A 25,112-nucleotide genomic window follows, 5' to 3' on the forward strand; every position below is an offset into this window, starting at 1 on the left:
AAATAAAGTTAGCTAGACCCTTAAATTAACCAAGGTTATTGTATAGTAACATTATTTAAAGAGATAGTTTCACCAAAAAAGAAAAAAATGCGGTCATTTACTCACTCACAATTCCAAACCTGTATGATTTGAAACACAAAAGAAGATATTTTGAAAAATGCTGGTAACCAAACAGTAGCTGGTAGCCTTTGATACAACATGAGGATAAGTTAAAAAAAATATATAAATATATTTTTTTTTGGGGGGGTGAACTCTCCCTTTCACTTTTGCCGTTGTTAGATTAACACAAATACGGTTCTATAAAATATAATTTTATGTGTTATGAAAAAATAGCAGCTTAAACACGCTTTAGCACTAAGAGATACACATTTATTAGATTCATTCACTGATCCAATTATTTAATTCTCATTCACAAATATTTAGTTAAAAACCTACTTGAACATTTAAGCAAAAATCTTATATTTAAAACAGTTGCTACCATAGTAAATCTATGGTAAATAATACAAATCCAGATGGCAATAACGTAATTTCTGAGCTGAACAAACACATATAACATTGAATAAACTTTCAGCGCAAAGTCTAATTAGCAACGAGCTGTCATAAACCTGAACATGCGCGACTAAAAACCACGTTAAACATGATTTCACAGTAACATTTACCTTTGCCAGTTAGCTCGACTAGCTTATCTGTAAATCCACAGTTTGACAATGTGTACAGCAGGAAAAGTTTACAGAATCACGCCGGCGGCTAACGTTACAGCTAAATAACCTTCATTAAGCGCTTAAAGAGTAACTGTTAATTAAATGTTGTCGGATCTAAGGTGGTGATCAAATAATGATCTAAGGAACTTTGTCCATCTCCAGGATGATGTTTGTTTATGTAGAAACAGTCATATAAAGCTCCTGCATGTAATTGTACCTCCCCTCCGCTAGGCACGGTAATAGACAATGTATATTTCGTTTCATGTTCTGTATGTCGCCACTTAGTGGCTTGGCTGTGAAAGGGCTTCATTTTACATCACTCATTTACTGCATGTGACTTCTACATTAAAATTAAATAACTTATAAAACTCTTATTATTACCACCAGAGTTCCAATTTATCCACTCCAGCTTACATTTTACATCATGCACTGAGTTAAAAAAAAAAACAGCAGTGTTGCAGATTAAATTAATTAAATTAATTAGCTACTTTTGGTTGATTTTTTGTTTGATATTTCAGAAAGCAAACTTAAAAAACTAACTATCAAACTTAAAACTAACAGGACTCACAATGGAAAAAACAACAACAACATGGGATTTGTGCATTATATTTAAAAATGATATGACACTAAATTATGGCATATTCAGAACAGCTTGAGTTATGTTCTTTTTGGATGACTGTGGTGGCAAGATGATTTCTTTAGTAGTAACAATAACTAATATTGTTGACAGACTCTGTTACTATGGTGAATGTTTGAAGTGGCTGCTCAGTGTCGAGTGCCAGAGACCACATCCACATCATGACATATATGTGGTAAAAGATGCCAATTGTTGCTATTTAGTTACTTTATCATATAATGACTTCCCACCATAGACTGTATACGTTTCCACCCTTGTTTTTATACAGTCTATGTTTCCACCTTACTTTTCAACGTGGAAGAAAGCCGTTTTCTGGGAATGTGCTAAATTTCCGGTTCATTATACACTGTAAGGAAAGAACGGAGAAGAATAAAATAGTAGCAAACGGTAAAAACTGTTTGCTCTACAAACCAGTGTGGTTATAATTTAGAGATTATATGTTAAATAATATGGTAAGAAACACCAGTTTGCAATATCAATCAGCTAAACGAGCTGTTTTGTGCAACTAAAAAAAAATAGTTGGTAGCGGATGAGGACAGGAAGACACAGAAGACACAGACACATTACATTTACAAATGGCTGCACTCACTCTCATTGGAAAAATAAGGTGGATACCTTCTCTCTTCTACTGAGGCGTTTGCATAACCAAAAAAAAAAAAAAAAAATCATATCATTTTTAAACATATTTTATTAGTTTGGGCGATGTTTTTTATTGAATTCTTTATTTAGTTTTTTTTCACCAAAACCAATTATTATTTAAACATTTAAGGAAAAAAAAGTTTGAAATAACTATAATTCAGAAGTGAAGATAACAACATCAAGACATCGGTTTGTTATAGAGAGTGCACAATAAAGATCAGCGATAGATAAGTGTTATGCTTCATAAATTGTATTGTCAAAACATGTTTAAATATTTTATTAATATTCAATACACAAGTATAATAAGTGTCTGCTAAATTCCATAAATGCAAATAATTCATACAAATTTAATTCTGGGACTATTTTGTTTGCAAAATAACTTAAAATCAGTTAAAGGTCTCAGCTTCATTGGAACAAATAACTAAGTTCATACTAACATATAAGTAATTTTAGGAGGTTTTGGCCCACGCACAGGTACAGCCCACTATTACTCTCTCAAAAGTCACCCTGAAACACTTTGTGTCCTCCGTATCCCGTTTCAGCACCAGGATGTCCTGATAAATAGGCAAAGAGTTCAGTCTCATATCCATGCCACTGGGAAAGGTACAATATTCTGAATTGCACTGGGCTTCAAAGATGACCTGAGGTATTCTGTGTGGTGAAATCTTTGGTCTGAAAGTAAAGAAACAAGAAGCTCATTTCTCTGAGGCAAAACCCACAGAACTAACCAAGACCTGCTTTCACTTGATGTTTCCCACTGACGTCGCACGGCCTGCTGTATCATAAAAAATGCTTATATAGTAGCCACTACAGCTAACTTCAGGTTAACCTCACAACATAGCAATAAATCTCCTGATCCATGATCACACTTAGTGTTATTATTTTCATTGACAGTAAGCACTAAGCAGAAATCAACATCCTTCGATCCTCTGCAACTCCTATTCTTAGTACTTTTTGATTAACTTCAGAGATTGGTGAATGTTTTCATTTGTTTCTGTGCCTTTGCAACTCACATCCAGGGTCCATGCAGATAGCGAGCGGTTGTGGATGTTGCCATTTCCCTCCGCATCCGTATCCGGAGAGGCATTGAAGTCACTGGAATCATCAAACTAGTGTCACATATTTTTTTCGGCCCTTGTTTTGCAAATGTGAGGTTCGCCAGTACACATCCCAGCAAAACCTGAAGAAAGATCATTACATCTTATTATATTCCACTAAAATATATTGATTCAGGCCTCTTCTTGTCACAACGTACAACATTAAGATTTTACTCTTTAGTAAAGAAAGCAGATAGTGTTAGCGTATCTATTAGTTAACTACTGCAAAATATCTTTGAACGTTTTGGTCATCTCACCATGTATTTAGCGTTGAAGAAGCTCAGAAACATCTTTAATGCCCTCTTCTTAATCTCTTGCAGTGTGAAAATGTTTCTTGTTCACCTCATCTATTTATGCAATGCTTTATCGTGATTGCATAGATAAAATGGCCTACCTCTGACCTGGATTCCTTCATCAGATCATTTGATAGGTGATTGCTTCTATGTTCAGACCTACATTTTTCCTCTCATTGCCAGTAATTTGAGCTACGGATTAAAGATCAGTCTATGTTGGCATTGTTGCAGATCCATGTGACCGAATTTTGGTTGGGAGAAAATGATGAATTGTAATAATCAGGCATTTTGGGTGAGTTATCAAGATTTTGGATTCTGTTCAATGTTATTATTTTTTTTTCACATTTCGAAAACTCTATTTGGTCGTGTCTTTCCTGATTAGGGTTTTGAGATTCATTTAGAAACTTTTATTAATCACTCCTGGCATTGATTTAATGGCAGTCAATATGATGAAAAAACGGCTTTGAAACAATTTTCACTAACAAATTGATAGTAAATGTCATAAATCTGTAATAAAGACTGAAAACATTAACACAAGTAACACACTGGAAATTAAGCATCAAGTAGAAAGACTGAAATAGTATTTTCTTTTATAATGTGCAATTATGTTTGTTTTATTTACAACTTATTTACAACTTGCAAGATAATCTTAAAAATATAAGAATTAGTGTTTTTAATTATGAGAATTTTCATTCCTCATGGTCATGGTAAAATGTGTGGTATAATTAATGAATATTAACTGGTCTCCGTATGTTGATGAAGGCTACAGTAATCCTAATGTGCCAAATAAATGAATGTATTTTTTCTTATCAAAAATGAACATGCATTTCCTGCTTTCTAACTTATTGATAAAGCACAAAAGACAGCATATATTACATTTTGGATGCTTGTATTCTACCACGGTTTGTTGGTTTGCACCCACTAGACAGTCAGGAAGACCACCTTGGTGAACCAACTTCACCAGAAACACTTTGTTGGTTGTTTTTTAAAGGCATAGTTCAACCAAAGTTGAAAATTCTGTCATCATTTACTCACCCTCATTGTTTATAACCTGCTCTTTATTAATGCTGGGTTGTTTCAACCCAAATTTGGGTCAAATATGGACTTACCCAATGGTTGGGTTAAATTTTTGCATTTAATTGAACTTAAAAAGAAGCTATTTTGAACCACACTGCATAACCAAGAAAAAATGTTTTTTTTAAACAATGAAAAAATGGGACATGTTCAGAGAACATTCAGAAATAATGTTTTCATAACTTAGGAATCTTAGCAAAACGTTCTTTGAGCATATTTTTGTTAGCTGGGAACCTGGACATGGAATTTGGAATATTTAACTATTGCATGATCAGTTGCACACTTTGCATCACATGCACATTGTTGAGGCTTGGTTTGCAATCTCCACAAAATATTATTTTTTTTTATAAGGGAAAGAGCAGAATGTAATTGTATAAAGCGTTTATTTGATAGTTACCTGATTGTAAAACATTACTTTTACTCACTGTCTATACATTATTCTCATTTGATTCAAACCATTACTGAACCAAAACAATGCCAAAAACTATTCATGAATGAATACTCCAGTATCGACAAATATTTGTGACTGCTTGAATAAGTGGAAACAATGCAAAAAAACAAAACGAAACAAAACAAAACAATGCACTCTTTATCAAACACATGCTAAATATCAATAACAAAAGTTGATTATCTAAAGTGATTGACTCTCATTAAGCTATTTGCCATCTCAAGAGTCTCTCGGGAAATTCCACCATGTCAAAAGTGTCAATGCAGATGTTAAATCATGCTTATTCTTATATAGACGTTGTGGCTGGTATATACGGATGCGTGAGATCTTATCCTAACATCAAAGCAAGAAGTGCTCTTGATAGATTGTTTCATTGATACAGAGTCTATCTGCGGTGAGATCAGTGGCATCTGAGAGCTACAGTGCAAACCGGCCTATTTTCACCACCCACATAACCGTTCACATTTGGTTGCAAACACAGCTCTTTTTTTGGTCGGTAGTCTGAATATGGTTTATTAGTTTCGTTTTTTTTTTCTCTTTTATTATGTATAAACTTATTATTCATAATGTAAGTTTATTTGGAAAAGCATGTCTTAAAAACAACTTCATTCAACTTTCAACTTCATTCAACTTCAACACTTACTTCAAAAATGCTTCATTTTGGAATAATAAAGCAGCCTTTCAAAAATGATGAAACCACATTTTGCAAAGTTGACAATTGATCAGCATGAGTGTGTGACGTCTATTAATGGGCAGTTTGTCCATGGTTGCCCTGTGGCTTAACCCAGTGTTATGTCACCGTTATGCCTTTCTTTGATGTGGTCGGCTCCCAATGCGGGAATCCTCTCTTTGTAGGTTTTTTTGACCCGTTTTCAAACTGACTGATGACAAACCAATTACACAGCGAGCGGAAGCTGCTCAGCAAATCACTGACCTCATTTTACCATTCTGCTTTTGATGAAAGGAAAATATAGCAAAGATCTTTTGTGACACATCAGTCGGCCCTGTATTGTGTAATTTCACCACAATAAAATACATTATTAAGATTTCACTTACTGAATGGTTAAAGAAAACCATGACCACTGTGATGAAATAAGAATATTACTAATTGCTTGGGGGGAAGCCTTAGAGCTGCTTATGCATTTTAGATTAACTTCATCATTGCTTAATTTAAAGAAATATGAAACTTATGGTTCTCCCAAGTTTGGGATTGATAAGTTGGCAATGTTAAATTAAATATTAGTTACAAATAATAGCAGTGCTGGTTCTGTAACTCAAAAAATACATTAAAATAAAGATTATAATATGATTCATAATAAGCCTTCAGTAGTAAAAATCCAGAGTAGGATTTGGAAATAATCTCACAAGTGATCAAATTGTGATAATGACGTAACTATCGTGGAAATTTAGGTTTGAGATTTCAGTTCTTTTTAAGATTCTCCAGATGTGTGGTCTTATGTGGGTCACTACAAAAAGCCCCTGTTCCTGGACGATGAGTGAATGAAATCCTTTTCGTGATTAAGTAAGAAGGAGATCTAAGATTTTAGGACCTTCTTTGATACTCCAGGAAGTAGGTCAGAGGCCTGTGTCACATTTTAAACGGGTTTTGGCAACATTCAGGGTTTAGTGGTCTAAAAAAATGAATCATATTATTTTTAAAAGGCTTATTTCATCCAAAAATTCTGTCATGTTGATTCAAACCTGTAAGTTTTTTTTTTTTTTTTTTGTGGAACATATAGTCTATTTTTTGTTTATACAATGAATGTCAGTGGGGTCCAATATTGTTCAGATCCCAGTTTTCTTCAAAATATGTTCTTTTGAAATAATGTAAAAGAGTTTTGAAACAACATGACAGAATTTTCTTCATTTGGGTGAACTGTCCCTTTAAGTATTTTTAAATCATAAAACAAAGTATATATTGCTTATAGGTTTACAACAGAGAATATCCTTTATTGATTTTCACAACAAGAACACTTTTAAAATGCATGTATTTAAAGCTGTCATACTGTTTTGGGGGATTACTTTGATTGGATTACTGTCATTTGCATGTGCATCGCCCTCAATTCTGAGTCATGAAAATGTGCCCCTGCCTTTCCACCACAATGCTTAGAAAAATCAGTGAAAGAGAGGGTAAGACCACAACTGCTCTGCAACTGACGCAATCGTTAACCAGCACCGGTGGGAAACTGTGCATCGCTGAGATGCAAGCCATTACAGACACTGGGGCGGAAGTCTCAATGTCGATATGACTTTTTGCAAACTGTGTCAATCGAGGTCGCGGGCATTAACAGAAGGCAACTTGAGAGCTGACATATAGTGGACAGAATCACAACCAGAAAGAACTTTATTCACCATACTAATATATTCCTTCTGATCTGAGTGCATATGGGACGGCTGTCAGTGAAAGTAGGTTATGTTAGGATATAATGGTTGCTATGCTGAAAAAAAACTATATTATGTGGGCACAACATATATTTAGACACTTCAAAAACACAAAATGCATGAACTTCTTTGCATTAGATAACGAACTATCGAAACAAATGGCATTTATGTGGAATAAAAAGACTTACTAAATATTTTACTAAAAGAAAAATAAATTCAAAAAGTATTAGGACTCTTTTTGGCTGTGAAACGTTAGTGGAATGTGTCCAGATTAAATCAATAACTTCTATAGATTCAATAGCCAAATTTTTTTTGGAAGGTCGCTTCACCCATGGGACAATCAATCAATCAATAAAAATACTAATTATGCCTTTCTGTCACACAATAAATACTTTTTCCCTCATAATTGTCAGAACTGAATTGAACTCTGAGATAAAAAAGTTATGAACTGTGAGAGATAAACTCTTCTGGGAAGAAAAGTCTGAAGAAGATTAAATTCTGAGAAGAAAAATTGTGAGAATCGTGAGATGTAAATGAAAAACTGTGAGAAAATTTCATTCCGTTGTGGAAACAAGCTTCCATAGAATTGCGCGATTATATCTCACAATTCTGTTTATATCACATAACTGACTTTTTATCCGAATTTTACGTTTACTGTACATCTGACAATTATGACTTTTTTTCTCAGAATTACAAAATATAAAATCTGAATTGCAAGAAGAACAGTCAGGGTTGTGGGATAAAAAAAAAAAAAATGATGGTGACGCGACGTCTTCTGAAAATCTGCAGAAGAAACTTCTATATCTTATACAAAGAAAGTAAACAGTGTATATTTTTGGATACAGATGTTAAGTATAACTGCATCATATTACTCAAATGCATTGTTTTAAAAAAAATTGTCAGCCAGATAGTAGCATAGTATGATATTTGACTGCAGTGACAATACACAAGTCATTTTTGCTGACATGCTGAATATGACAACATAAAATACCATCAATGGGGAGAATTCATCACAGGAAGTGCGAATGCACGAACAGGCCTCTCTATATAAACTGCACTTACCACTGCAAATGTAGAGCAGCGAGACTTAAGACCGACAGAACACATCAAAAAAAAAAAAAAAAAAGGGGGTCAAATGAATGCAACTATGTCAACAGCGCTAAACATCCAGTTCCTCATGGTGAGTATTGCTGAAATGTTCGAAGACGGCCTCCTAAGGATTTATGATGCCAAAGTCGCCATGCTAATACTATTGAATCTGAAATGACGTGTCTGTGTTTCACAGGTGGCTTGTGTGATGGGGCTTGTTTTGATATCATTTGGAGCTGAGGGAGCACCTTCTAAACATCTTCCGAAGAAAGGAAACCACAAGTCATCAGAAGAATCGGAGCCATCATCATCATACCGGTTGATCTTGGACCCAGAGTTCAAATCCCCGGCCAGCCCAAACCTTCCTATAAACAACGACTCCATCTCTCCATGGACCTACACGTAAGACGCTTAAAATACAGATTCTTTATTGACATCCATGAAACCTTTGGTTGTTTGGATTATTAAAACTTTCTTCACACTGAGAAAAAAAAATGGTTCTTTGCTAAACCCGAAATGGTTCTTCTATGACATCAATGCGAAACCCCCTTTAGGAACTTTTATTTGTAAGAGTTGTGATCATGAACCGTCATTTCTGTATCATATTCACATGCGCTGCTTTGTTGTTGTTATATTTAGAATGCGACTGTTGCACCACACAAACCTAAAACTCCACATGATTAATTTTGTTTCATAGGTTTCTGCAGGATGAGAGCCTGTACCCTTCGAACATCGCAGTGGCGAAGTGTTCACTGACTGGATGTCTGATAGATGGCACTGAGGACCAGGATTTCCAGTCCAAACCTATTTACACCCAAATCATGGTCTTGAGGAAAATTCGAGGAGAGAAGCACAACTATTCCTTGAGACTGGAGTACAAGACCATCGCAGTGGGATGCACCTGCGTCCGTCCATATGTACAACATGTTTAAAATCTGAGAGCTTATGGAGTTACAATACTGTAGATGTTTGATCATTAGCGTTACAGCGTTACAAATCCGGAGCATAAGGCTGAAGACTTATGACTTTATAATTTATTTATGGTATCATATACATGTTCGCAAAATGTGGGCTATTTATTTATTTTCATGATATTTCATGATTATATATTTGTTTTTGTTTTATTTTTTGCCAATAGAAGAATTCGATCCATCATCATCATACTGTTGATATCTGAATAATGAGTTAAAACCTTCATCTGACTTGATCCATAATAATCTAATTTAATGATGTCATTAAACATGTGGTTTCAAATGTATGGTATTTATTGTCACTGGATTTTATTTTATATTATATTTTTATTCAAATATTATTAACTTTTTATTTATTGATCCAAATGTGTTTTTAAGGATATGACTGACACAATAAACAAGAAAAAAAAGACAAATATTGCTTTTATGGTCTTTTTTTTTTAAACTCAACTCCATAATGAGGAAGTCACAAGGACAAAGCTATACCAGAAGTTCTTTTAATTGCCTTTAAAATATATCACAATTTCTGTACAGAATATAGCCAAATCAGACACCAGCTGATCAAGAGGCAAGTGAACGTATGTACAGCGGCAAAAGCTTGAGCAGTTTACCAAAAATAGAGCCTTGAAGACAGGACAGAAGGCAAACTGACTGCATCCACATGGGTTTTAAAGTACATGAAACCGTCCAGACGTCATTCAGATACTCATAAACACAAAAGCGTTACCACTCACATTCACTCATTTTTGGCACTATTGGCATACAAGCTCATCGCAGAGACAAACCAATCTCTGCGTTTCTCAGATTAAGGTAGTACAGATTCCATCACAATCTTTGCTGGCCAGCCAGGTCTGTTCATCTGACAACATGGCCACCGTACCTTACAATGATATAGTGATATCATAATCTGGTTTCAGAGTCATAATCTCTTATGATCCAAGCTAAAAAAGCTCAGCGTGATAGTCAATCCTTTGGTCAATGGTCTCCCATATGATCAGCAAGTGTTGTGAGAAGATCTCAAGGCACCTGGAACATAAAGTTCAGAGATATAGCAATTAATAACAGGACAAAAGCCACACAGTCACACACCAAATGGCTTTTCACAAGTTTTATCAAGTGCCATGCAAGCATTAAAACTGTTGATTTCGGCCACATTTAATACACTATTTGTAATGTAACTAACAAATATTCTGCTAATGATTCCTCTATTACAAGAAACAGACACTAAGACACAAAAATACATAGCCAAACTACAGTACTAAGTACACATCACCTCTTTGAATGCACAAACAGCTAGTTCACAGCCGTACAACACAAATGCATGCAATCTTGGTAATTTTCATCTTCCTTGTCGTTCATTATCTTTATCCCATCAGGACATCCAAAGCTATTATATACTAAAGATTAAAAAAATGACACACTTTTTCTAATTAATTCCCAATTCCACTTCCATGATACACAGCATTTTGTGTGGCAGTAGACATAAGAATATTGTTTCTTTAGCTGCAAATATCATATGAGAGGCCTTTGAATCTTTGCCAATACCAAAACACAGCCTTTCTTTGCATGACTAGGACCCACTATGCATTATTTGGTTGTTTTTTCTTGAACATTCTGGACAAGAAATGCTATTGATTCATGCCATTCTACTGCCAACCCAGTTCCATCTGTTCCTTGTTTTTCCTCACCTCCTCAGCATGCTTGTCCTGGAAAAACACAAGACAAAAAGAAGAACTATTAAATTATAGCTCGATCTCAACTAAAAAAAACCTAGTGGCACCAAATGGAATCGCAAAACGGATGCCTATTTACAAAAAAGTTATATTCAGATGGTCTCAACTTTAATTTATGCTGACATCAGTTGAGCAGATTGCAATTCCCTTTTGTGCCATTAGTGGTGCAGTAGTAATACTGCAACTTTAGAAATGGAAATGGGTTAGGATGTAAAGACTGTACCTTCTCCTGAAGACGTTCCAGCATGGCAAAGATGTGGGCCTCCCGGTTCTCTTTGTTAATCTCCATTCTTTGCTCCAGCTTTTCTTTGGCCATCTTGATGAAGTTGTTGTGTTCTTCCATGGCTTTCTGGGCCACCTCTCGTTCATGTTCTCTCTGTTCAGCCAAGTGCTTCAGAAGTTCAGCTTCCTGACACTGAGGAGATAATTCAGAAGATTCATTGAGACTCAGATAGAAGCATATTTACTCAAACACTGTAAATAAAAATCATTACTAGTATTTGAAAATAAAATATATATGTAAATATTAGATAAATAAGGGGAAAAGAAAAGAAAAGAAACAAATCAAGGCTACACACACACACACACACACACACACACACACACACACACAGTGTATATATATATAAATATATAATTACAAAAGCACAAAAATTATTCAAATTTAAAATAAAATCCAAATGAATACTACAATAATAAAAACTAAAGCTAATGCAAAATATTAGAAGACCATAATAGTAAATAAATAATACTATATTATTTACAATATAATATTTATGATTTATAATAAACAGAATTATTTAAAGGTTTTAGCTTTTAAACATCTGTCTGAAGTTGTCTTGCATCTATTTCAGTTCAGATTAGCAATCCAAACTATATCTCAGTTATAGATATGCAAGTGAAAGCAATAATAATTAGACATGTCTGATTACTGACATCAACTAACTAATTAAAATTGAGATAAAAAATCATCACTGTTCCTTACTTTTCTCCTCTCCTCAGCTGCATCCAGTTTCTTCTGGATCTCCTCCAGGGAGGGGTCGCTGCGAGGTGGGAAAGTGGGATGGAATTCCCTCTGACCGTCAAAAGATGGAGGTCTGAGGATGACCTCAAAGGCCTGGCCCGATGACCTCTTGTTTAACTCAATCACCTCCATGTCTTTAATAATGCCCAGGTTGAGGTCCACAACATCTAAACGGAAGATCAACAATGACTGATTTGACACATTTATTTATTAATGCAACTAATTTGAAACTACTTGACTGGATGAGAACAGATGTAATTACAATATGTTCCATTTACTGTAGATTCACTTGACCATGAAACAACTTTCAATTTGAGACCTTTAAAGGTGCCTTTAAGGTACCTTGTGTTTTCTTGGTGGGCTTTTCCTGAGGCTTTGGTAGGATGCAGGAGCAGAAGAAAGACACTAGAGGGAGCTCCTTCATCTTCTCTCTGTATGCTGCAAGAGAGAGACAGAGTTATTTTGAGGTAACATCATCACTGATGCCATGTGCTCACACATCATTCCTTCAGCTCCATTAAACCAGCAGGTAAATGTACACGTACCTGCAAGAGTCATCTTTCCTTTTTCTGAGTCCTCTGAGGCGTTTCAAACTGAGCTGATCCTGCAGGAGAGAGAAAAGATGATGTAATCAGAAACTACAGTCGATCGATTCCTCTGGATATGTCTTTGTCCTCACATAAAGGTCCCACAAGCAAAGATTATAAAATAACAAGCCCAAATCAAACCTTCACTCTGTTTTTGTTTTAAGCATAATTAAAAAGGTTCATGCCTAAAAAAAAAAAAAGGAAATAATAATAATGAAATAAAGATATATTAAAAAATGTCATTACCATATATTCTCAGAAGAAATTTACATATTTTTAGATACTGGTTAGATTTTTTTTTTTTTCAAAAAGATAACAACAAAAAAATCCTGAAGTAAATGATTTGTTTGCAGTGTAAGAAAATCACACAGCTACATCTGAGCACAAAGGATTATGCATACTATATCAAATCTATTTGAATCCACAAAACAATGCAAGGAACAAATCAATTCAATAGAAGTATACTTGATGGCAATCGTTCACGAAAGAGAACATGAATCTGGTTTGCTCAGGATTTATGATCGTCTCTCAGCCCACGCGCCTTCTCTATCAGTCTCTCTCGTTCATCCTGCCTCTGCCCTCGCTGTGCCCCCTCATTTCCCACGCTCACGATCTCTGCACCCGCTAACTCCTTTGAAACCTTTTTACATAATCAGTGCATGGGTTTATACTATAAACCATTTCAACACTTTAAGTAGTCAATTGATAGCATAAAGAGCAAAAATGTTGATTCTGTAGGCCATTATAAGACAATGTGCATCATATTTCTTGTCACACTGCTTGCACACAAAATGAAAAACCCTCCTGTTTTATTAATGACAGCAATACATCTATATAATAAATAATAAATGCTTTGAAACACAACTCAACAGCACTGTTGTCTACCTTAAACAAATACATATTTCACATGCAACTGTTTGCAGCTCTTGCAAAGCAAGTCACTTTCTCAACCTCCCACTGCCTTCTGATGCTTCTGATCGGAATAAACGCTTGTTGGTTTGAAAGCGAAGGAAGTGCCGCTCTATGAAGGGGCCATAGCCTTTTGCACACTTACATGCTCAATCTCACCTCTCAGTACCACCCACAGTGCAGACTAGCACGCTCACTGCAGGTCCTAGCTGTTTTTCACCTTGCACTACTATACAATGTACTCTGCACTATGCAGTGCACATCTTTTCTTTAAACTAACATAATTTTTAAGCACAATATCATGTGACCACTATTTTATTTGCTATATTTATTCTGATATGTCAATAAGACAGTTGATGTAAATCCCAGTAAAATCATGCTTACATATGCATTTATGCATATAGATAAGTCTAATAACCTCGACTGAATGCGCTAATTCTTGAAAGCATGCAAATCTGCAATGCAACATAATTAACAAGGAATGCCAAACTACATTTCTGCGCTACTAGAACCAGAACAAAAATAGAATTAATGGAAATTGCTATAGTGAATGAAACTTTAGTCCAACAGAAGTCAGCAGTCTCCTTTTTTTCCTGCAAAAGAATAATACAGTAAACAACTGATATGATATATAATATTACTTAACTCACCAACAGAGTGCTGTGATCTTCTGTCGGAGTCCTTCCCTCACGTTCAGTCCGACAGTCTGCTGCTGTTTGGATGCTCAACCTGGCAGCATCAGCACCACCTCTGCTAGATAAAGCATGACATCACCTCCCAGCACCGTGATTGGTCGAAAGGGATGCAGGCTCCTGATGGGCTGGAATGGCTGGGAGTGCAGATAGGGGGTGGTTAACTCTTTGTTGAAAGCTGTTTTCAGAGAAAGAAGGGGCATATATTTTGCAGCTTTATGCAGAAGAACATTATTTTTGCTTCATTTTTTAAAAAATGGCAAGAAATATTGCATAATATAAGTATAGAATTTAATTTTTTGGTTTAATATTTTATTATGGAAATCTGTCTACAGGAGCTAACAAAATTAGCATGGAGATTGCTTTAATTTGCTTTCTTACATGTCATTTTTTAGTTCATTTCAGTTTAGAATTACGTGCAGCATCGTGTGCTAAACCAGCTCTGTCTGGTTTTGGGAGCTGCTCGAAATGTCATGTCTAAAAACGGAGGAGGACGGGGATTTATGTGTCATCTTCTCACTCACTCATGGCTGAGGTCTCGTTGATGACTATGACACAGCAACCTTGCCAGCATGCTCGCCTGGACTTGGGCAGACCGGGCCTGTTTGAACAGTCTGTCAATGGCCCATCTGTTGCTCTGGTCCTGTGCCAAATCAGTTAATGGTGTTTTTACAGTTTCAAACACAGCTTGTAAAACATTGCATTCCTTTTATTTAAAAAACATGATTTTACAACCAAAATTGTCATATAAATTCACACTGTCAGTGTTCACACAGTAGTTTTCCATAGAGGCTCGAATATGGCCTGCATAAATGTTCAAAATGTCTTTTTTTATGTTCAACAGAGAAAGAAAATCATACAAGTTTAGAACAAGTTCAGATGCAGGACTGTCAGCAATATTCTCCTGCTGTGTTAATGTGGCTAGTAATATGCAGGGAACTCTTTGATGATTTCAGCATCCATATAAGGCGCTTATATGAACCTGTTTGCAGTTGCGAGGTCTCTCAGGCAGGTGGAAATACTCCCAGCGGTCTGACATGAATGTTGAATATGCAGAACAGAACACACTGTACCTATTTCCCAGTAGAACACTGATGTCAGGCATTTACCCTACCAGATGAAACTAAATTACATATATCTTAAACCGAGATGTAATGTCTTTATTTAGTGAATAGAACAAAGAAACTCAGTGCACATGGGTAAATGCTAAACAAAAGATTGCATAAAATTTTTGCAGTTAACAATACAATGAAATTATATATAAGTGCATAATTTGTGCAAGAAAGGATCACCCACCCATATAAGCTGGAGCTGAGCATTGGGTTGTGTATATGTTGGATGTGATCACTGAAGGGGGCCGCAGGGGGAGGGGAGACGGCAGTGCTATAGCGATGATGTCATCCAGCTGTCTGTTAGGTGGAGATTCGTGTGCACGCATACAGGGTTTTCCACATGGCAACAGAGCAAAGGATGCAGCAAACGAGGTCCTGCAACTGATTAACAGAGACAGGAAGGACAAAAAAAGAATGTATACTGGGAATTGTTCACAAAAGGTGCACCAAAATCCTTTGCTGAGCGACAAAGTGGGACTGAAAAGACAAGGCTGGGGGGTGTAGTGAAGAAAAACAATGTGCCTGCAAGGAAAGCCTGATCATCACTGGTAAACCTGCTATGATGTCATTTCCAGCCAATCAGGAGCGGTGCGCTGGATTCTCTAGTCAGAATGATACAATTTCCAGTTCACATCTGACTTGACAGGCAGTGATGATGATGACGATGATGAAGAAGCTAATCATGCATACAAACAAACCATACCATACCATTTTTTTTTTTTTCCTTTTTCCTTTTTTTGTTTAGCGTAAATGTTCTTAGCGTATGTTCTTATTTAAATATATAAATCTTATCTTAATGTTTGTTGCTACGGTGAACAGAACTGTTGCTAAAATGGGCAAATTAAAATTGTTTTTATATTATATATATTTCTCGTGTTGTATTCTAGAGGTGATTCTCTCTTTCCAGAAAATCCCAGTTAATGTTAATGCATTGGACTAAATGCAATTTGGCTCACAACTGGGCTGATCACCCCCCCCCCCATCCCATTAAAAAATGCTTATAAATTTCTCAATTCTGTAAATTATTACCAAATACTGAAGAAAAAAAATTCTCTACTTATTTTCTTTCAATTATCCGAGGCCTTGTATTTCTTTTTGGAACTGATGGATTCTAGTTTTTGGAGCTGAGAGTTGCAAAATGATCCACAAATAATACAGTTTTCACTCAAACATGAGATGAATGAGGCCTATAATAAAAAAATAATGAATTCAAGATTTGCTGGTAATATAGCATAACAAGTGATTTACAAGCATTTTTTAACAAGCCTGTAATTGTTGACCATATTTGACTGGGAACAAATAAATAAATGTATAGGATTATAGGAATAGGGATGCTAAGTTTAGCAAACAGCACTTATTATATAAAACAAACAGTACTAATAATTATTTCAAATTTTTTTCTGCTATATTAAGCCTTTTCATTTTTTTTTTATCTCATTACATGCTGTACTTCATACAAAATACACAATAAAGCACAGCTGCAGTTCAATATTCTGACATCAGTCTAATTGCTTGTGATACTTTGTGGCAGAATGACTGATGGGCACACTTTGCTTAAGAGGAATATCATGGTGCTCTAGTTAAATTATAATAGAATATACTGTGATGAGCTCATTCTGGCACACCCCTCCTGAATAATACAGAGCAAAATAGTGAATAATTCGTGCTTTGTTTTGAGTCAAAAATGCACAAATGGTTTGGTTATTTTCTAGTAGTGAAGTTGTATTTTGGTCTCAAAACTGTCCACAGTGGCATACATCAAGGTCAACAATAATGTAGATTTGTTGCTGAGTGTTGTTTTATAAATATCAAGTCGATTTATGTTTGAGATTTATATAGAATTTACGTTTGGGTCATTGGAACACTATTTTTCTTCTGCAGTTCTGACATTCAATCCACTTGTCCAAATGTTACAATCCATTAGGCATCATTTGTAGCTGTAAAGCATTTGGCATTTAAACTAATAAGTCAAAGCTGTACGTGATCTGATTCTGTATTCTAGGTGCTCTGGATAGTGTGATGTGTGATGTGAGAGTTGGTCATATCTGCAGGCTCTAAACTCAGGACATGACATCACTCTAATGGTCGCGTGCTGCATGACTCATAGCTTTTAACTCTGGATGTCAGTATCTCTCTGGCCTGGGCTTACGGTCAAAACCAATCTACATGCTTAGATGTGCTGTTTACTTACAATAAACAGAGAACAAAAGATGATGACATCACATACAGTCATAAAAAATAAAGACATTGTGCGTGTTGAAAATGGAACATGGTGTATACCGTATAGCACCATTTCTTAAAAATATTTACAATAATTGATAAATATTTCAAACAGTAGTGTGCTACTATTGTTGTCACGACTTCATGAGGCACTGCATGTTTAATTCAGTAAATGGCATCCATTTTCATCCTGTGTAAATAAATGTGATTTTTCTGAATTTTCAATCAAGCATACTACTTTACCATACTTCACTATTAAGTGTAGCACTTGATATTTACTATACTACGATCATTATAATTTAGTACAGTAAGTAATTTAATCATGATTTGAAAAAATTAAAATTAAAAAATCCATAAATGCTTTTTTTTTCCCTTGGTAGTGACATTTTGGTTTTAAAATGGTCCACAATGGCATAAATAGTTCAGCTAAATACAAAAATATGCTGAAATGTTACTCACTCTCAGATCATACAAGACATAGATGAGTTTGTTTCCTGATCAGAACAAATCTGGAGAAATGTAATATTACATCCCTTGCTCACCTATGGGTCCTCTGCAGTGAATGGGTCCAAAAAACTGATTAATGCATCAGAGTAATCCACAAGTAACCCACACAACTCCAGTCCACCAATCTTGTGAAATGAAAGACTGTATGTTGATATTTCTGCACTACTTCTGAACATTACAAGTGAATTTTCTTCATGCACAGAATACAGATTGTCTGTTTCCCAAAACATGTATACACTGCACTAATACAATGACTTGACTTGACAAATGAACCAAAACTTATATCAGCTGCAATATCTGACATTTATTTTTTTAGACTTCTTATTAAATTATGCTACCAAAGACACACTGACACAATTTTATTTTCTTGTAAATGCTAATTAATTTTTTTTTTTTTTTTTTTTTTTATCAGAGATGATAAGTAGACTGCTTGGGGAAAAATGTACAAAACATTAGGTCAAGTGACAATAATGTAAGATGCTAGTATTTGAATCATTGCATATTTACAATTACACTCTTTATTTTATGAGTTATTCAGTATTTCTTGTATACCACACAGTATACAGCAAGCAGTAAAAATGCATGCCTCTCTGGAAAAGCATTTGTTGCTCATAAAGTGCATGCACAGTACAGTATTTTACAGTATTACTGCCATCCATGCAGTGCAGTGGTGTCTATGAATGAACAATGACAAAATACCTCTTTGATCTTTAACAGTGATAACACAGAAGAACAACCAGAGACCGGTACAAGCCAGTTAAGACTGACTTTTAAATCTCACCAGGCAATGTTCTTCCTTCCAGACATGCAATTATAGTAGGCGTCCTGACACTTCCCGCTTCCATTCAACTCATCCTTTCCTCTTTTATGTTCAGCTAATATGTGTGTGTGTGTGTGGCGACAGCATAAAAGGGTGTTAAGATTGAGCTTTGGTAAACTCAACCACATAGTGACTCACGCTCTGTGAAAATCCAAAGGCATCTGCCGTTTTTAGGTTTGCAACACAACCTACATGCCTCAGAATGTGATGAGTCACCTACACAGAGAAAGCATGCTCACATCGGTTCACGACTACTCCCTTCTATAAACTTACAGATTAAAGTTAAGAGTCTGACAGACATGGATGCATCGAGTATAGCTCTTAATAATGAGAAAATTACCTTTCAATTAATGCAATTCCTCTGAGAAAGATGCAGAATATTAAAGCAGCCATACTCTAAAAATATCCTTATCTGTGTGTTTCTGCAGGTTTGATGAAAGTAAATTTAACTCTTAAAGACCTTTTTAAAATCAAAGGAAAACCACCTAATGAATAAATAGAAGGGAACACATTAAAACATCTCTTAATGTAAATGTCCAGGCAGCACACAAGAAGTTGTATTAATAAAGTTTGAAAATACAGCTTCCAACAGATCTCCAGTACTTATTAATTTTACTAAAATAAATAGCGTAAGCTTGAATATTTACACTCTTAACCGAAGTAAATGTACCAAAAAACTGAGCAAGCATTTTTGCAGTGTAAGAAAACCTTAATGACATAACTTTATGAATTTAAGACTGTCTGCAGGTATTTTAATTTGTGAATAATAAGCCAGTCGTGAAGCATCACTTAACTAATTTAATAGCTGAATGCAGTTTCTGCATGCAAATGGTCGTTCTAGCACATATACTGTGAACAACAGAACAGGAAATATATGTTGTTTCCTCTGAAAATTGATTTTCCTTTACCTCTCCAGTACTTGCATTCAAAGTCTTCAAAATACTTGAATACCAAACTGAGTGGTATTTCATCTTAATTCATGAAACAGAGGGGCTAAAGGCGTGAATCTGTATCCCACAGTCTCACTTCACCCACTGGATCCCTGTGCAATATGGCTGCAAAACCACTTCTGCCCACCCATCATCTCAGCACACACTCTGCTCCATTAAATATGAAGACGCTGAACGCTTCTTCAAATAAAACATTATGAATAGACAAAGTAAGTTTGCAGCGAGGCAGATCTTGTATATACATATATAAAAATATTTTATTTCCCATCATAGAAATGTTAAAGGTACATGAAGAAAAACTTCAGATTTTGGTTTCTGTTCCAGGTTAAGAAATACAAAGCATTTCTATTAACAGACAAATAAGATTATAGAGCATAGATACATATATTATGCAAAAGAATACAAAGTTTTTTCTGACATTTTTCAGAATGTATTTGTTTGAATACATGTTCAGTGGTGACCCAAGATATTCAAATCTATGTTGGATTTGCTTTTTAAACTAATGATGTTCTTAATCCGTGCATGATGCAAAAGACTGTTTTTACAAATTCATTCATTTGCAAATCTGAAATCTCAGTGCAGACTAGCTGATGGCCACAACTACAGAATACAAGCAGATTTATGAAAAACGTATGTCTTTCAAAAAAAGTTAGTGTTCAGGGGCCAAACTCAAGTATGTTGACACATACACAATGCAAGTTTCCCGCCTTCACTTTGACTTCCTGTTGCGCACTCGCACTATTTATTTCCCTTCTCTCCTTCAGAAAGTTTTTGAAAGCACCGGCCTCTTTACTTTCTTCTATGACTGTTGGGGAAAAAGTGACATCATAAACATCAGTGTTACATGGTGTGGCAGTGATTATGGTTCTGTACGGGCTATTTGAAGTATCCTCACCCATGCGATCGATGTCATCACTGTCTATGTCTTCCTCAGCTTCATCAGGGTTGCAGTGGGTAAAGATGAGGTCACTGGGCCCACCAAGTTCTGGGGCATCTGAAGAGTAAAATATCCATATGTGACAGTGTATACAGGGCACATATTTTTGGAGACAATGCCAGTGAAGGATCAAAGACCAGCTGATTGCATAAAATGATATACATCTGTTCTAAGAGCAATTCAGGTAAAATATACACTATACTGTGCAAAAGTTTTTTTTTAATATATATGTGAAGAGTTCTTCAATCTCTTTTATTAATGAATGAACAGAGACGTGACCGTTCTGAATGAATGTACCAACAGGAACTGCAGTTTCCATGGGAACTCCTCTCATGTCCTTCCGAAGGCGTTCCAACTGCTCCGGTTGTTTCTGACTCTGAGCTTCAGCCTGAGTATGAGATGAATACATTAATAACAGTCAGACTTGACCATTTCCTATGGAACGAAAAAAGGGAGATTTTTATTTGCCTTTCAAATGAAATAAATAAATTACAAAGTGCCAACAAAAACATATATAATTTAATAAGTGATGGATATTTGTGGAATGGCCAGTTGATTTATGAAGTTCATCAGCCCACATCAGTGATTACTCACCAACTCTCTGTGCAGACGTTCATATTCAGGACGATAGTCTCTGCAAGACAGTAAAACGCATCAAATGTTTGCAGAAAAGCATTCATTTATCTTTAAACATATATGTTTATTGCCCTTAACAACACATACATCACTATCATTCAAATTAAAAGGAAACTGCTCCTATTAGCATTATAATAAACTAAGATATAAGTGCAATAAAAACATATACAATTGTAAATTTAATTCAATATTCTAAAACAACCCATTCAAAATCAATTTTATTTTCATTTTGATTCTTTCTGAAGTGCAGCTTTTTGGTAAAGATACAGAAAAATACATGTTGTGCTAGATAGTTTAACATTATGAAACAAATGGCTTACACTGATTTGTTCCATTCAAAACTAAAAACATGCTCATAGAAGATGAAGATGCGTTATCCACCAAAGGCCTTATTAAAGGATAATATCTGCCATCTCATCTTTTGAACAGAAACTGTATTCATACAAAATTCAGAACAATATAAATAGTATACTAAATATATTTAATATGTCAATAATAAATACCAATAAACATAAATTGCCTATTAATTATATTTGTTATTATTTATTTAGAATTCATTTTGTTTAAAAATTAATATGAATAAAATAACTGTTAGTATATTTAATAAATACTGCAAACATCTAATTTGCTTGTACAGTATGTACATTAGTCATCTTGCTTTGGCCATTCACCATTAAAATTAGCATGACAGTTTTATTATCATTATTACCTTGTTCATGACGACTATGAAAGGTAGCTTAGTCTAGAGAATGCTGGAGAAAAAAACAACAAAACAAGATATTTTGGTAAGAGCTTCTGAAATGATGACATAACTTTCATAACACTGAATTATACAGTGTGAATGTAACACTAAGAAGTGGAGAAGTACACTACTGAAAAAATATTGCCAATGAACAAGAAATAAAAAACAATTCTCAGACACTGACCTGCAGGTATCGAGCATGTTGGACATAAAGGTGACTGGATTTACACTTTGAGATGTGTCCATCACATAAATAACCACACAGGGAAAAGAAGAGGCCTAGAAAGGAAACTTTATAATGTTTAAACTCCAAATGAAGCAATGCAAATGTAAGAAATCCACAGTAAAAATAATCACGACTAAGAGTAACAGTCACATACCAGTGCTTCAGTTATGATGGTTCCAGATGCAGACCATGTGAACACCTCTATTTGCCCAGGAGTGTCAATTAACAATAATATTTCATGCATGAGACTGCATGGATGAACAAAATATATGGGTATCACCAAATCTACTGAACACAAACTTACTGATGGTTGCTTTAATTTTTCTCAATAAACTATCAATGTCAATAACTGTTAAAACAGTGACATCTATTGGATTTTTCAAGTGCGATCAAATCTTGTCGAAAACAGGTTGAGAGATGTGACGATTTCTCTATTTGGACCTAAATCATATCTGTATGAGAGTCCAAGACAATCCACTCATATGAAATTCAATTAAACCAGTTTTCAGTCATTTGTGATTCACTGGATTTTTAAATATGATTTCATAGACTAAAAGTAATGTATATCTAAAATAGCATGAAAGCTGAGCATAACGCCATTGTTAAAAAAAGGAAAGAAAGAAAGAAAAAAAAGGAAAGAAAGAAAGAAAGCAACTAGCTATGGAAATGTCATGCATTTTTAAGAGTTGAATGTATGTTACTTGTCTGGGGCAGTAAATCAAATTTACAATTCACTGATATTTCAGGTTTTCCTTGAAAGTGTGCTTGAATAAGCTTAAATCTTTTGTAAAGTTAAAGTTTAAATAACATTTCACACTGAAAGGATTCTGTTTCATGACTTCCTTGTAATTGTCTCTGATATCTGCAAGGAAAAACACAGTAAGACTTGATCTTTGACATTAATGTAATAAACAAGATGCACACCAATCACGAACATTTGTTCAAAATAAAAACCAAAGATGTCTTTTTGTCCAGTGTTTTAATCAGTGAAATAACCCTGAGCGAAACTTCACTGCTTTCACACAGTGACCAATCAGACTGCAAACTCAGTTGGGTTTTAAAATCACTTTTTATTTTTTATTAGTATTTTAATATATTTATTTTATTCTAACAAACACAAAAGTTGCTTTTGTCAGTTTACGCATGTTGTAAAATCACTAAAAATTATGTATTAAATGAATTTGGATTTTTACATTTGTTTTTAAAACTACGTCACTCATACGTTTTATGTCGTGTATTAACGTAGTCAGTCACGTGATCGTTCTGAGCATCGTAACAGTAACAGATACCAATTTTGGTTGGAAAAGGGACATCATTAACTGCAGTGTCTAGTTTGATAACATGTGGATGAGTTTTCTTGATGTGCAGGTAAACTGTGAGCCTCTGGTGGAACAAGAAATTATATATAGATATAGCCCATCATAAATTAATTCAAGCTTTGGATTTCGCCGCAGTCGCCATAGACATTAATAAAGTAATGTGTACTGGCGTAAAAGGAGGGTAAAAAAACATCCTGTCGTTGCTACTTACGACCCCTAGATGGAAGCAGATTCAATAGGATTTGTTTGATTTTAGAAAACGTGACAGACTGCTCTAGTTTAAAATAGTTTATATATTTTTTATATTTATATGAACCACGAAAACTGTCAGTGAAGTATCTGGATCATATTGCATTCCAAAAGACGAAAGAAAAAAAAGCCTTAATAAATAAATATGTATGTATTGAATGTAGCTATCAACAAAAACATGAACCCTTGGTGTTTTTTTTTCCATTTGGCTCTGCTTTTCCTCATGTCAGGGCTGCATTAACACAGACCGAGTCTTCTGAGCGCATGGTTTGTGCACAGGGCTTTCAGTTTACACTAGACATTCCTCTATAAGAACAGAACTGCAGAAAGCCACGTTAACATGGTCTGTGTGTATCATTTAACAGGTTTATTCAGTTGTGTCTGTCAACGACAGTTTCTTTACATAAAGGTGTAAGGGCTGGAGGCTCTGGATGAGCTTCTAGACACCGTAAGCTTGCTTCATATTCTTGGAGTAGGAGTAGACAGACTATAAATGACATCAAACTTGGTGTACTTGCAAAACCTTTATATGCTACACTTTTAGAACAGCGAATAGCCAACCAATCAGAATACTGTCAGTAAATCCAAGATAAAAATATTCCAGTGTTTAGTTCTGTTAACACTTTCTTCAGCAACCACTGATGACCGACAAACTTTGTTCACATTTCAGCAGCTTCATTAGTAGTCTTTTCATGGTGTTTCTGATAACAGATTTATTATTATTTACTGATCTCACTTTTAAAGACTGTTGGCAGGAGTAGTTTATACACTCTCAGGATAAAAGGTACAAAAGCTGTCACTGGGGTGGTACCTTTTGCAAAAGGTAGGCCTACTAATATGCACACAGTAAAAGTATGTATCATTAAGGTACTAAGATAAATCCTTTGGGGTAAAGAAAGCTGTATCTTTTCAAAGGGACTGTCCCAGTGACAGCTTTTGTATCTTTTTTTTGTTTCTGGGTGGGTTGTGTCCCATGTTGAGACCTTTGACGTCTCTTTTGGCCAACATTCAGCATTCGGGTGAAATGTCAAGAACATGACTTGCCATTATCTACTGTGGGAATGTTTTCTGCCATACTTAACCATGTTTTTTTTTTTTTTTTTGCGCAGTATCTGCTG

The 25,112-nt window shown here is 35.1% G+C and overlaps 2 protein-coding genes, 1 long non-coding RNA gene and 2 pseudogenes across 6 annotated transcripts; 1 reads left to right on the top strand and 4 right to left on the bottom strand.

Annotated features, from left to right (window-relative positions):
• Positions 1-2,426: 2,426 nt before the first annotated feature.
• On the bottom strand, positions 2,427-3,364 carry LOC113060342 (interleukin-17A-like; annotated as a pseudogene).
• A 5,041-nt stretch (positions 3,365-8,405) lies between these two features.
• Positions 8,406-9,356, top strand: LOC113060343 (interleukin-17F-like). Its single transcript, XM_026229208.1, has 2 exons — positions 8,406-8,762; positions 9,058-9,356. Exons 1-2 carry the CDS (start codon positions 8,569-8,571, stop codon positions 9,290-9,292), a joined length of 429 nt encoding a protein of 142 aa, XP_026084993.1. The 5' UTR covers positions 8,406-8,568; the 3' UTR covers positions 9,293-9,356.
• A 457-nt stretch (positions 9,357-9,813) lies between these two features.
• LOC113060700 (stathmin-4-like) lies at positions 9,814-16,065 on the bottom strand. Of its 4 annotated transcripts, XM_026229824.1 has the most exons (9): positions 15,573-15,791; positions 14,801-14,919; positions 14,235-14,454; positions 12,634-12,692; positions 12,431-12,526; positions 12,050-12,255; positions 11,288-11,479; positions 11,020-11,037; positions 9,814-10,357 (listed from the first exon to the last, which is right to left on the bottom strand). In XM_026229824.1, exons 4-9 carry the CDS (start codon positions 12,644-12,646, stop codon positions 10,349-10,351), a joined length of 534 nt encoding a protein of 177 aa, XP_026085609.1. In that variant the 5' UTR covers positions 12,647-12,692; positions 14,235-14,454; positions 14,801-14,919; positions 15,573-15,791; the 3' UTR covers positions 9,814-10,348. The 4 variants fall into 4 exon arrangements, with proteins under 4 accessions (XP_026085609.1, XP_026085608.1, XP_026085606.1 ...); XM_026229823.1 differs by lacking the exon at positions 9,814-10,357 and having other exon boundaries at positions 10,364-11,037; positions 14,235-14,413; positions 15,573-16,065; XM_026229821.1 differs by lacking the exon at positions 9,814-10,357 and having other exon boundaries at positions 10,364-11,037; positions 15,573-16,065.
• A 4,317-nt stretch (positions 16,066-20,382) lies between these two features.
• Positions 20,383-21,556, bottom strand: LOC113060303 (GPN-loop GTPase 1-like; annotated as a pseudogene).
• Positions 21,557-22,113: 557 nt separating this feature from the next.
• On the bottom strand, positions 22,114-22,792 carry LOC113060701 (uncharacterized). Its single transcript, XR_003278284.1, has 3 exons — positions 22,581-22,792; positions 22,385-22,479; positions 22,114-22,210 (listed from the first exon to the last, which is right to left on the bottom strand). It is a non-coding gene; the product is annotated as an uncharacterized LOC113060701 (long non-coding RNA).
• Positions 22,793-25,112: the final 2,320 nt, after the last annotated feature.

The sequence above is a fragment of the Carassius auratus genome, chromosome 42 (genome assembly GCF_003368295.1).
Source record: "Carassius auratus strain Wakin chromosome 42, ASM336829v1, whole genome shotgun sequence".
Classification (NCBI taxonomy): Eukaryota; Metazoa; Chordata; class Actinopteri; order Cypriniformes; family Cyprinidae; genus Carassius; species Carassius auratus.

Coding starts and splice junctions, on each gene's coding strand:
- LOC113060343 (XM_026229208.1), top strand. CDS start 8,569: ATGGGGCTTGTTTTGATATCATTTGGAGCTGAGGGAGCACCTTCTAAA. Junction 8,763..9,057: donor ATCTCTCCATGGACCTACAC/GTAAGACGCTTA, acceptor TTTGTTTCATAG/GTTTCTGCAGGATGAGAGCC.
- LOC113060700 (XM_026229823.1), bottom strand. Junction 12,256..12,430: donor GCCCACCAAGAAAACACAAG/GTACCTTAAAGG, acceptor TCTTCCGTTTAG/ATGTTGTGGACCTCAACCTG. Junction 11,038..11,287: donor TGGAACGTCTTCAGGAGAAG/GTACAGTCTTTA, acceptor GTGTTTTTCCAG/GACAAGCATGCTGAGGAGGT.